The 13,385-nt window shown below is 35.0% G+C and overlaps 1 protein-coding gene across 1 annotated transcript in view; it reads left to right on the forward strand.

Annotated features, from left to right (window-relative positions):
* LOC149773278 (uncharacterized) overlaps window positions 1–13,385 on the forward strand; it is a 185,454-nt gene that overhangs the window by 67,845 nt on the left and 104,224 nt on the right. Inside the window, exons 5-6 of the mRNA XM_089946503.1 lie at window positions 3,215–3,568; window positions 4,389–4,664. Coding sequence (XP_089802629.1) covers window positions 3,215–3,568; window positions 4,389–4,664 — 630 coding nt within the window. The remainder of the gene's footprint in view (window positions 1–3,214; window positions 3,569–4,388; window positions 4,665–13,385) is intronic.

The following is a 13,385-nucleotide window of genomic DNA, read 5'->3' on the forward strand; positions in this document are numbered from 1 at the left end:
TAATAATAATGATTTATTTATAGAGGGTGACTTATTAGTCAAGGACTATTCTCCCTTGAGGCCCTCTTAAGGAGAGTACAACAATGCACATTATATGAAGATAGCAGTAATTACTGTGGATTTTAACATGATTAATATTAAAATACTAAGTACAAGAAATACCACGTGTCATTGCATTATGCAGCACACTTTCGGCCTGGAAAGATCTTACTGATCATTCCGATGTTTGGGACCCATGTTCCTTGTTTCCTAACTTTTCTGTAGCCATGGCTCCAGGAGTGCTTCGTCTGCCACTAAAAATTCCATTTCCAAGAGTGCCCTCCGTTTGAACAGTGTCATCCTACAAAATCACACTGCTTTGAGCTCACTTTTTCCTTATAGCTGCACCCCTGTTGTTTCTTTCCAAGCAGCGAACTTAGCCCTATGAGAATTGTCCAGCTTAGTGATTTGCCCATTTATATTGTCACCAGAAAGTTAGTTTGTGACAGGGTTCAATCCAGCATAATTGGGTTAATACACAACAGTTAGGCTAGCTCTGTCTTTATGAGCTTAAGGCGCTTGACACTAAAATAATTGAACAGAAAAGACAACAATTTGAAATTATTCATGACAAAACCCATGACTGAATCAAACATTAATTCCTGTAGGTTGTTCCTATGCTGTTTAAACAGTTCATGCCCCAACTGAGTTTTCAGCTTTCACAATGAAATTGTCAATACTTGTGGCCTGTTTGGACATTGCATTCCAGACCTCATTGTTCATTCTAGGCACCTATAAATTGTCACAATTTCCTGGTCTGGAATACTTTTCCTGCAAAGGTTGAAGCTTGTCAGTCGTTAACATGGATCACAGGCCTTTATTGAGAACTTGAGCTAGTTTTTCATCCACATTTGGCATGCTTTTTTCTGCTCCAACAAGAAACTTTAAACGTCTGCAAACAAATCATTATCATAGTTCACATTAACCTCTTCGGAGTCTGTGTCTGGCATGATTAGCCCATCGACATCATCAATATCATCATTTAAGTGTGACATACCTGCAGAATCTGCAGCCGATGTGGTCAGCATTTGCATTTTACTTGCAATGCTGTGTTTTGTTTTGTTTTTTTTGTTCCATTGGTCAATTGTGCATGCATGTTTGGGATGTTGTGCTTACAGCCAACATTGCATTGCCAATTCTTTGTCTAGAACAGCCATATTGGTGCATTGGGCAAAAGTCATATGACTTACACAAGTAGAGCCAGATGAGGACATTTTGTCTGGTTGTATTTGTAATTTCTGACCTTAAAGCTAACCTGTCTGAGGTGGCCAACATGTGCCTCGTTAGGCCTAGCACCTATTGATGCAGTTCCAGATGGCAAATGCGCTCGTTTCCTCATCAAAACTGTAGTGGAAGATGTGCCAAAATCATATGTGACGTTTTCCTTTCGGATACAGTTTTTGAGTATTTCACTCTTTAAAGCCCATCCCCTCTGGGTAGTTTGCATCTTCCAATGTCTTGAAACTTGCAAAATTTTGCAAAGGTGCACCCCAATCTGCTAAATATATTGCTCATGGATGGCAAAAAATGATAACTGCAACACTTTTGTGTAGAAATTCATAAATTATGCCGTATATTTGGCGTTTTCTTTAAAATGTTTCTCCCAAACTGATACTTCCATGCAACCGTTGTTCTGATCAGCCACGTGACCTTTATCATCACATGGGATCATCAGGCATTTATGGGGCAAGTGAAATTAGGCATTATTTGACTTGTATCGGTCAATGCAAGTGGAGGTGTTAAATCCTGGAGTTTTGCTTGCTTGTCACATCCTTGGGTGGACGTTACGGGTCTTGTGGGTTATGATTGGGCTAGTTGATATAATGCTGGTATTGTTGTTCATTATGTCCCATAATTCAAGGAAGGCATATATAGGACCAAGCTAATATCCATTTTCTTGCATCAGAATAATATTGGTTGCAGGAAAGATCTAGCATGTTACTTATTTTTCATTAAAAGAACTCATTTTTTAAAGATATCCATATTGTTTGGAGCATATGCTGAGTTGAAAATTGGTTCTCATTATATTATTAAATGCCGCACCAGTGGTTAGAGCTTCTACCTCAGATGCTGGAGATTGCACGTTAAAGCCTCAGCCAGTTATACCAAAGACTTATAATTATGATACTTGCAACTGCCTCGTTAATTGACACCCAGTATTAAGTGGTTATTGTTAAGACTGGTTGTCCTTGTGTCAGGATAATGTGACTGGGTGGGACATGATATTACATATATGCGGCATGATGCCTCAGTGCTACACATGACTATAAACTGCCACACTGTAGACCTCGTAGCGATATGACTGAAAAAATGTTAAAGCTATGTTAAAAATCGAAATCACACACACACATACACACAGATTATTGATCTGTTGGAGAGCTATGTCATTGTTAACATGAACTGTTATACTGTCTTAATTTTCTGTAATATTTATGAAGTTAGGAAGTACATTTCTGTGTGGTTTGTTCCCAATATCTTGTATATCCTTTGAGTGAATGCACAAAACTCAGCAAGGCTGGATCCATTAAATAATGCTTGGAATATGGACAAACGCAGATTTCCAGCCATTTTCGTTCTTTGTAGAATTCAGGTAAGAATTTTTTAGAAAAAAACAATCCTAAGCTGGGTAGTCCTGTTTTAAAGATAATCCATGAAAAAAAAATGTATCTTATATGGCTGGGTTCGAATGTGATGATCACTGTTTTCAACAGTGTTATAACTGCTCATCACATGATAGTCATTTTGACTATGCACATGAGGATGCTGACCTTCAGTATAACAACAGTAAATGATCAAATATTTGGACAGCCAGAATTGAATCTAAAATGCAGATTCAGCGTGGATAAAATACAAAATATTTTCATGGATCTATTATAGTGAATGCAAAACACACTATATTCCTACGAAGGAACTAATGTTATGTATTGCACCAAACTTGACAGTTAGGTAAGAAGAACAATACCAAGTAGTGAGATTGCAGAGACTTTTTTAAAAATAATTTGCTTACTCTGGTGCTGTCTTTTTGCAATAATCTCACACAAAACATTAGAATCAGAAACAACTCTAAATGTGCTCAAAACAAAATTGTAATGTCATTTTCTTTTTGATTTTAATAGTTAAAGATTTCAAGTCTGTAATTCATTGCTTATTAACTCCAGCATTTCTTGTTTTCCAGTTCCCGTAACCACTGTTCAGTTGATGAATGGTTCAGGCCAAATATTATCCTCATTAGTAAATATTGTCAGGGGACAGAGTACTGATATCAGATGTAGCACTGCCCCCAGTGGTAGCAGACCTCGTGCATTATTCCAGTGGTACTATAGGCAAGGAAACCAGTTACCAGTACTAATTGTGGACCAGTCTATTTCCCCAACACCAGAACAGGAGACAGACCTGTTGATATCCTACAGTACATGGACACTGACAGGAAATGAATCATATCAGAATATGTATATATTCTGTCAAGCCCGAGATGAGACCAACACTGGGAACTACACACAGTCAGATGAAGTTCAGATCAACATAGTGTGTATGTATATTGACTTCTTAATTTTAATATCCAGTTAGTGGTCGAGATATTAAATTACTGATTACTTCTAACTATGTCTAAGTAAATGTACTTGTCGGGTAAGGAGTACCAGTAAGTCTTATGGTTGATGATTTGATACAGTCATTGTATCATTAACATCAATTCTATTAATCAGGAGGTAAAGGTAATATTTAAATTACTTATAGCTGGGGAAGGCTTAACATAGTGTGTATATTGGAGTTCACTTTTATTTTGATTTAGTTACATATATTGTATGAGACTAGAATTCCAGTCATATAGGTTATATTGTCATTTAATACTATTTAACATACAGGTGTAATTATTTTAGGATTTGATTCCACATGCTTTTAAATGGCAATTATTCAATTTATTTCAGTCCTTGTCAATCAATATTCAATGGAAGATCATTGTACAAATACATATGACTATGCATACACATTTTTAGACCAGCCAACCAAGAGGTGTGATATAGTGTAAACTGAAGTGAATATTGTGCTATGATGTCAGTATGAAAGTTCTGCATATTGAAAAAAAATTTAAACACTCTCTGCACCAATAATGGTTAGACTTAATGTCAGGTTTTCTTGACCTACCTTCTTGCCATTTTGCCAGTGCAAATATATGAAGAAAATGCTTGTTATGAAGAACCCCCAAACATGTATATACAGTCTGTTATCATTGTACCATAATATGAAGGATGTTTGCATGGAATATGCACTAAAATGACTCATTTTGGCATATCACTTTTTATTCCAGCCTCAGATTTATATGTTTTATTGCATTTTATTTTACATTTCAGATCCTCCAGTTGTTAAGCTTTTCCCAAACCAGTATACATACAATGTAACAGAAGGCATGCAGAATTTTATTTTCACCTGTAACAGTGTTGAAGCAAAACCCCAGCCACAGGCAAATAGTTTTAGCTGGTTCTATGGTACATCCATTATACAAGGACAGACCTCCTCTTTGTATACTCTTCCAAGTGTAAAGAGGGCAGATGCTGGAGAGTACAAGTGTACAGCCAGGAATGATTATGGCACTGGAACATCCAATTCCTTGTATCTCAATGTACAATGTAAGTGTATCTTGCATCTCACAGTTATTTGTAGTAAATATTCAAAATTCAATGTTGTTATTCTATTCTTGTCATGTGTAATACTGCAAAACTAAACTGATAGCTAAATACAGTTCAAACTATGTATGAAAATTATAATATAACACTTTAAAAGACAGAACAGTTCTTGCTATACAAAAAATGATAACATTGATGTTAAAACTTTAGTCATGTTATTATTGACTTTCTAGAGACAACATTTTTCCTTGACTACTGGGGCAGCTTTATCACAAGTTCAGTACTGTCAAAACTGAATGACTGGTATTTATGTAGCATCTTACTTCTATAAAATTCCTAAACCAAATTAGGAGTTATTTTAAAAAGTGTTTCCAATACTCTGGAACTCTGCCCTGGAATATTATTTCAGTTAAGATTAGAAATGCCCACTCTACTTCCTTCTTCCAAACCCAATATATCCAGTGGCTTCAGAGATGCAGCTTAAATAAATAAATTCCTTTGTATGAGGGCCTCAAGATAGATTAGTTTTTAGCTAATTGTGTTACCTTCTTTAAATAAGGTCATTATTATTATTATTATTATTATTATTATTATTATTATTATTGTTTCCACTAATACTTATCTCTGCTACTTTGTTGACAGTTAAATGGAAACCGCAGAATTAGAAGTTATGACACTGGGTCTTAAACTATGTAACAGAAAAATGCAAAACCATCAAGTTTAATAAGATCAACAAATAATTTATTTCTCTAAGTTACAAAGTGAAAATTTAAGAAACACTTACAGGATTGTGAATTAAATCCTAAGTAATCCTAATTGTCCAATCACAAATTCAGACTTATAGAATAATTTGAATGAATTCAAATAGTCTTGAATATCCTGATGTACCAGTAGTATTGGATGTCCCGATGTACCTGTAGTCTTGAATCTCCTGATCTACCAAGTCTGCAGTGTCCTGATTACCAGTGATGCAAAACAGAATGTCTTTGAATGAAACCAACAACTATCCCCAAAATTTGTTAATCCAATCATTGAACACTTAGTAATTGCATTGAATGATTTAAATACATAATTCTTCTAGAACTATATCTGAACACAGCTCTTATAGATTCCCAAAGACTGATATGAAACAGGAATGAATAATGTGTTTACCAAGTCCCCAGTTTATACATATTTGAGCAAGATGTGTGTCATTTCTGATTGAAAATTGCATCAAATTATAAGCAAGTTTGTTTCTAGAACATTCTAACCTCAAAAAGCTATGTCTGTATGTTTTGGGAGACAGCATGTCCAGATGGCTGCAGAATCTTCATGGAATGGTGTCTGCATGCATGTGCTGTAGGCATTTTTTTCAAATGTTGGGAGAGCATTTGATAGACTTGTTTGCAGTGAAGCTGAAGAACAAGCTTTTTATATATCAACAGTGTCAGACCAAAGATAATGGGCAGAGAACACCTTTAGTTTAAGCAGTAATTAAATATGCATAAATGCCTTCCCACCTAGCAGGTTCTTCACTGTCAGGACTTCTCAAGACATGATATATCCTGGTAGTTTCCCAGTGTCCCCAGCTAACTTAGGTCAGTGATCTCCACAGCCTGTTGATTGATGGTTATAGGGAATTACTTACTGATGATCTGCTATCATCTTCACATCTGGTTAATTTCAAATGATTCGTCTGTCACAACCAGTTTTTGAGTAAGGTTTCCAAATGCATCACTTTGGTTAAAAGGTAATTGACTTCCAATTTTTACACTACCATAGAGTGGAGAAATATCTGGAATTGATAAAGTTGGAAATGGTCGAATCTGGGCCTCTTTAATTACTGTTGCAGGTTATTTTGTTCTCTTTGAATGAAAAGGTGATTCAATAGCCACCATTAAGGGCTATAGGGCACCTGTCTTCGACAATGTAAAGTTCTCTATGGGCTCCACTTTAGATTTGGACTGATATCATTCTATACTGATCAGGTATTTTGTGCTTCAGAGATCAGTCTCTTGCTCATTAATGTAGTGGTGGAATGTTTTGTGTGTTCTTTGGTTGTTATCAAAATCTCCTTATAACCTTTAGAGCGAAGTTTCCTGAATGAGCATTACTCTTAAATTGGCAATGAGGAGTTAAAGTCATGCTTTATAAGTGGTAAAAGGTTGTTTCCAGTTTAGAGTTAACAGTATGAGTCACTGAGTTTTGTCAGCCTGGATAAATGGCTATGAATCAGATTGATTTTGCTAGCTCATAGTATTTAGTTATATATGTGCTGGAGATGGGCAAGATATACTCCTTTATCCAGTTAGAGCTTCTGTCTTTTCAGAGGTGCCCCGATATTTCATCAGTCATCATCCTGAGGTGGATTTTTGGAACTGTTAAATCTCTCAATGAGAGACATCAGCTTTTGCTGAATCTTGGACATTTTAACATATTTTTCTATGGATGATTTCATAATCGTCACCTTCTGAGGATCCTTTTTTCAGGTTGTTTTGCATTTAATCAGTGTTGCACTTGAGTGAGGGAATTTATCTTTGGATGTGTATCAGTCCAATAAGGACATATCCAGTAGTAGCTCAACCTACTGACAGTAATGGTAAGCTCACCATGACAGCGTATCTTAGGCCGTCAGCCACCCAGTGGGCTGACAAATATAATATGGATTAAGTTGCAGGTAATGTATGACTGCTATTAAAATGTAAGTTTTGGAAGACAAAACTGATTAGCTGTACTGGTCCTTTGCCCATCTGTCTGTTACCACAAGCTTGTTATCACGGCTCCTCCTAAACTTTTTAGAGGGATGCCATAAAACGTGACACAAATTCATCTCATAGTCTAGTTGGTCCTATAATGTTCACACGATCATGAAAGATCATTGAAAGTCATTGAGAAATGAAATAAACACCTGAATTCAGGGCCTTGGAAGTGATTGATACTTCAACTAGGTCATTATAAGTCACAGAATTTTAGAGATTTTGCTTAAAAATAAAATATGATATACAATTTTCCTTTTGAATCACTTATTTTACATTGTATGACAATTGAAAGTTTGGCTTGACTTTCCGTCATATGCTAGGAATTACACCATTATCATAGTCTGTCGGAAGTAATCAGATATCATGCATAGCACCCGTTTCACATGATGTCATTTATGCATGCACACTTTTACTTCACTAAATTTAATTGGCGCATTGGGCCTTGGAGAAACAATTATGTCATTGTGATCCATACATCAAGAAGTTTTACAAATGTGTGTTTAAAATACGGGCCACATAGAAAACCCGAAATGGATGAATCCCAGCACAGTTCATCTTAGATGATGATTTCATTCAGCAAATACTGGCTGATGATAGTCATGATGGCAAATTATATTTAAAGCTATTAAGTGTATCAGATTATTGGAGCTAGAAAAGTGTTTAATGGAGATACTAGTGAGTGATCTTGAACATGAAAATGTGTGTTAGATACGAGTCCAGTGTACATGCTTGATGGACAAAAATAGCGTGCTGGTTAACCCCCATATCAGCAGTATTTAGAAATTAAATTTAGGAAAAGCAGAGTAACAAACGGAATTAAAATACATGCAGCTTAAAGTGAAATTTTCAATTCTTTTCTCATAATTTATACTTTTGTGAATTTGTGCTATATAATAGCTGTTTTGAAACAAAGGGGAATAACTCTAAGCAGCATTTGGAAATTAACATTGGAGAGATGAAAAGATGTCTTTTTTATACCATATCATGTATTCACTTGATAATGTCTTGCATGGAATTATTGGTTTTTATGTAAAGCAAAACCCCCAAATCTTACATATCCGGCATTATTTTAATTTTAACACACTTTAAGGTGAGTAAAGGCATGGTAAAATATTTAAATTGCATTTGATCTTCTTATTTGCCCACATACATGCCAAACACTTATATGCTTGGAAAGAGCAACATTTTTACCCTTTCTGAAGATATTTTTGAGAATTTTAGGCATGTAAACAGAATCAGAAAATGCATTGCCAACGTGACGGATATAGTATTGTATAGTTAGTTATGTCATTCTGAAGACTCGAAAAATATGTTAAACTGCAAACCATATAACAAATTTATAACCTTTTAAACATTAGATATACAATTTTCTAGGTCTGATCACCAGTTTAAGAGGTATAAATTTCTGAACTGCTCATTTGGTGATTATTAGCACCAAACTCTGGAACTATAAACATAGAATAACTTCTTCATTTTCCTGAGGAATGTTGTTAAGTGTTGTTTCAACTTTTAATATAGTACTCAATTTTCAGGTGCAAGTCAATTTGTAGCATATAATTGTGGACAATTTACCGCTAAATTAGCCTATATGAGATAAGCATGGGGATGTATGTTTTCACTATCTTTTTAATTTTAAATTTAGAAAAGATATGACATTTATTTAATTCAAGATTGTATAAAAACTATTTATTTTAACAATTTTGCAAATCCCTTTTGTTCATGAGATAACTGCTATCTCATAATTCTGGAAATGTTGACAACATGCTATTTTTTATTTGAATTTTTAATCAGCTCCTGGCATAATAGCTTTGGGTTTATGGATGAGAAAAACATACATGTGTAATATATGCATATTTCGAAATACCTTGAGCATGGCTGCATATGGCACTATAAATTTCAGATAAATTTAATAAATAAAAGTCATAAAATTAAATTAAAAAGTAAAGATATTTAGTTGATCAGAATACCTCTGCATGAACAAGCAGACTATGGAATTGATGGACGTAAAATCCTAATGCAGCATTATGGAACAGATAATAAATCTTTTATAGTAGTCTTACAGGTGCCAGAGGAATAATCATTATAAAATTACCCAGTTCCTCAGTTGGGGAAAACCCAAACAGTATGTAACCTAGAGTAACTTGACTTGAGGAATATTCTGCTTTCTTAGCTGGTTAAATTGATTTTAATTGTTGAGGTAACCCTGAAAATGCTAGGCAGATATGCTATTCTATGGATTAAAATTGTTTTCTTTGGATTGTCTTCCAGCCAACCAAAAATTGTTCTTACTCATGACAGTATGGTCTCAACCACTTATGGTGCAGATTCAATTGAAATGACAGCAGAGTGTGTGCTCATTTTGCTATAAACATTTTAGAGTCTGGACTCCTAGTTTTAAAATCATAGTGAGACCACTGACTGAGAAAAGTGGGTCAAGGAGAGTGTTGACACTGTAATGTCACCACTACATTAGCAAAGCGCATTCGTGCATACAATTACTGTGGGTAAACAGCTTGATAATATGACTTGATTCTCTCAACCATCCAAAGCCTGGTGCATCAAAATTGATGCTGCATATTACCAACATGACCTTACTTGTAAGGCATCAACTGATATCTGTGTAGATCAGCATGCTGATATAGATCTCATGATCTGAATGCAGTTATTCTTATAATTGGAGAACAAATCACTAATTCATAATCAAATGAAGTATTATGGCCAAGATTGTTTTGGCAGGACGACAAATGTCCACCCATTGAAGGTAACATATATTGATGCAGGGCTCCAAGTTGTGAGAAAATTAATTGAAAGTTTGACCCATATTTGTAATTGGTTAGTAAACTTTGCAGAGTAGACCCTGGTTGGCAAAAACAAAAATAATGGGTGTGAAGTCATATTATAAGAAACAGTGACAGTTGTCTGCCAAATGGCACCAGCAGGTTTTAATGTGATATGTAATTTGGATTTTTAATGTAGCTTTAAAAAAAATTTCAGTCATATCGCTACGATGTCTGCAGTGTGGTAGTTTACAGTGATGTCTAGCACTGGGGCATCATTCCGCAGACATGTAGCTTGATGTCCCACCCAGTCGACACCAGGCCGACCAGTCCTAACACTAACCTTTTAATGCTGAGCGCCAAGCGAGGCAACTGTTTGTACCAGTTTTATAAGTCTTTGTTATGACTCAGTGGGGATTGAACCCATGACCTCCTACATCCGACGCGGACACTCTAAGCACTAGGCCACCAGAGCGGTTGCAGGTTTTAATCCAATTGTACATTATTTAGTGATTGTATGAATTAATGTTAGTCATGTTACCCTTTCATGAGACCAGTTTTGAGATCATATTAACAATTCTTTTCCATACTGATGTATGAATATTCAACAAATGTGCACTTAAATAGTTTCACAATAGTATGGTCATTATGCATATTAACATAGGAACCCTTACAGGTTGTTCTGTTAACAGCACAGCAATAGATCCATAAATTCTTTACCTGAATTGACATGTAATAATCGTGGCCATGTTAGTGGTCCACATGTGTAAATATGTTTAAGTACGTTTGCAATCCTTGCTGAAACATGTGACATCATTGATTCTGATTATACTTGTATCTACTTGCAACCTCTACAGTGGATAGCATATAGACATTCCCACAAAATCGATCATATGGAAGAAATACAAGATGAACCTGATGAACACTTAAATGTTTTTACATCAGACCAATCATGTGAAATCTTTCTTATATAGTGCAGGTTAAGGTTAATTTGCCACAATGCCTGTTTGGCCAACCATGCTAAAGCAACCAGACGGGTGACCTTTTCGTCGCATGCTAATTTTGCAATTGGTGCCTCATGTTTTGAATAACTGGAAGGATAAAATTTGCTCAGAAAATATTATGTCACAGGGCTACAGGTAGGTCTAGTGTATTGGTTATAGGATGGCTAACAACTTAAAAGTAAAGTTTGCAAACATTTGCTGAAAATCATTTTCAACAATTACAAGTGTGACTCCTTTTGCTCTGTTTTTGTTTTTGGAGGCATATGATCTGACCACGATCAAATGCATTTATGGACATAACCTCACTACTCCTCAAGTAGCATTCTTTAGTATTCTTCTTTGAATTTTCCTACATTTTTGTTGTTGTTACTAAATACTGGGTGTTCTTTTGGATTTTCACTGTTGTCCGATCTTTTTGCAAGTGTGTCTGATCCATTATCTGAACAAATAGCGTCAGTGGTTATATGCATGAACAATGATTCTCTGTCCATGTATATCATTTTTGCATTGTTGCCATACCACGTTTGTTTACTATGTACAGCAAAGAGTCCGCCATCGAAGATCTTCTGGGATTTAAATACTTTGTCAGCAATAAGCCTTCTAAGCTTATCTTAGTCTTTATCCTTAACAAGGATGATTTGAATCCTCTTTTGCAAATTGTCCATATTTTTGCAAAATTCAAGCTTGAACAAAATCATTCATTGCTTACATTTACAGATTGGTATTGATATATGAGTAGGGTGCCATCGAAGCCTGTTGGTGAAATCCAAGTGCTCAATGGATTTTACTTGCATGCATTCCTAAGCGCAAATATAAGTGCCCATTCTGTATGTGGACTACATAATTGTTTTTAGTCTGATGATTAAGGACAAGTTTGGTGCATTCATATATATATATATATATATATATATATATATATATATATATATATATATATATATATATATATATATATATATATATATATATATATATATATATATATATATATATATATATATATATATGTATATATATATATATACACTTCTCACATTTGGACATTTCCATTCTGTGTAAACCTCTCAGCAGTTAGCATAATTGTACGCTGCAGCTTTTGATAGATTCTATCACAGTGAACATCATGATCAGTTAGCAGCTTTTGGGTGCTAAACATATGCATGCATTTTTGCTGTGTTGGTTAAGCAACAGGGAAAGATTATTTGTCTATACATACTGAAATATCAACTCTGAAACATTCATTCAATTATTTTGAGTGTAGTCTTAGTAACATACACCAGAAATTCTGTATTACTAAACTTGAGTTCAACCAAATATTGCTGATATTTCCACAGCTGGTTTTTGTTGTCACTCATGAGATACAACTTGCACAGGATCACCCATTCAAAACATTGATTGTTGACATTTTTTACATTTAACACTCAATCAGCAAAACAAACTCTGAAGTTGGGATATACACTGTAGTTAGACCCATGAAATAGTTCTAACAGGGAAATATGCACCTCAACTAGCACATGTTTTTAACAGTCAATCCATATTCCACAGTGGCCAAATTTCCCAGCATCATGAGAGTCTTTTCAAAGCATATTGTGTATTTGCAGTTTAAGATTATAAGTGGATCACCTTAAGTCACAAGGTTGTGATTTTGTTTGTCCATCCCTGTCATGGTTAAGTGGCTGAATCAAATGCATATAAAAACAGTTATTTGCTTTAACTCTGCAGGTGCCTGTGTACTTGAACGTCAATATGTTTCATGGATGCATCTTTGAAAATAGTTTCAATGGTCTTTACTTTGCATATATTCAATCAAAATAATTAACTGATAATTTTGTAAACAACCAAGACTCTTGTGAAACTTAAAATGTCTTACTTGTAAATGATGTGCTTTTGCTGCAACCTCGGTATCAATTTTATGTGTAATACAGTGACCGCAGTCTTTTTTCACGAACATCCTCATTCTCAGCCATGCATGCATGTTGGCTTTTTGCATACTGTCTGGTATTTGTACCCCACATTTACACATGAGTTGCCTTAGGTAAATCACAGTCGGCATGCTGGCATATATGGGAAAATCGTTCTCCAGTTGCAAATTCTGTCAGTAAATTTATGTAGTTACATTACCAGGATCAGAAACTGATATTGCTTCAATCTAGGCTATTATTTCAGCAACAATGTCAGGTGCTTCCTTAACTTTGCTAACAACTT

Source organism: Sinohyriopsis cumingii, unplaced genomic scaffold, assembly GCF_028554795.1.
Source record: "Sinohyriopsis cumingii isolate HCF-2022 unplaced genomic scaffold, ASM2855479v2 utg000695l, whole genome shotgun sequence".
Taxonomy (NCBI): domain Eukaryota; kingdom Metazoa; phylum Mollusca; class Bivalvia; order Unionida; family Unionidae; genus Sinohyriopsis; species Sinohyriopsis cumingii.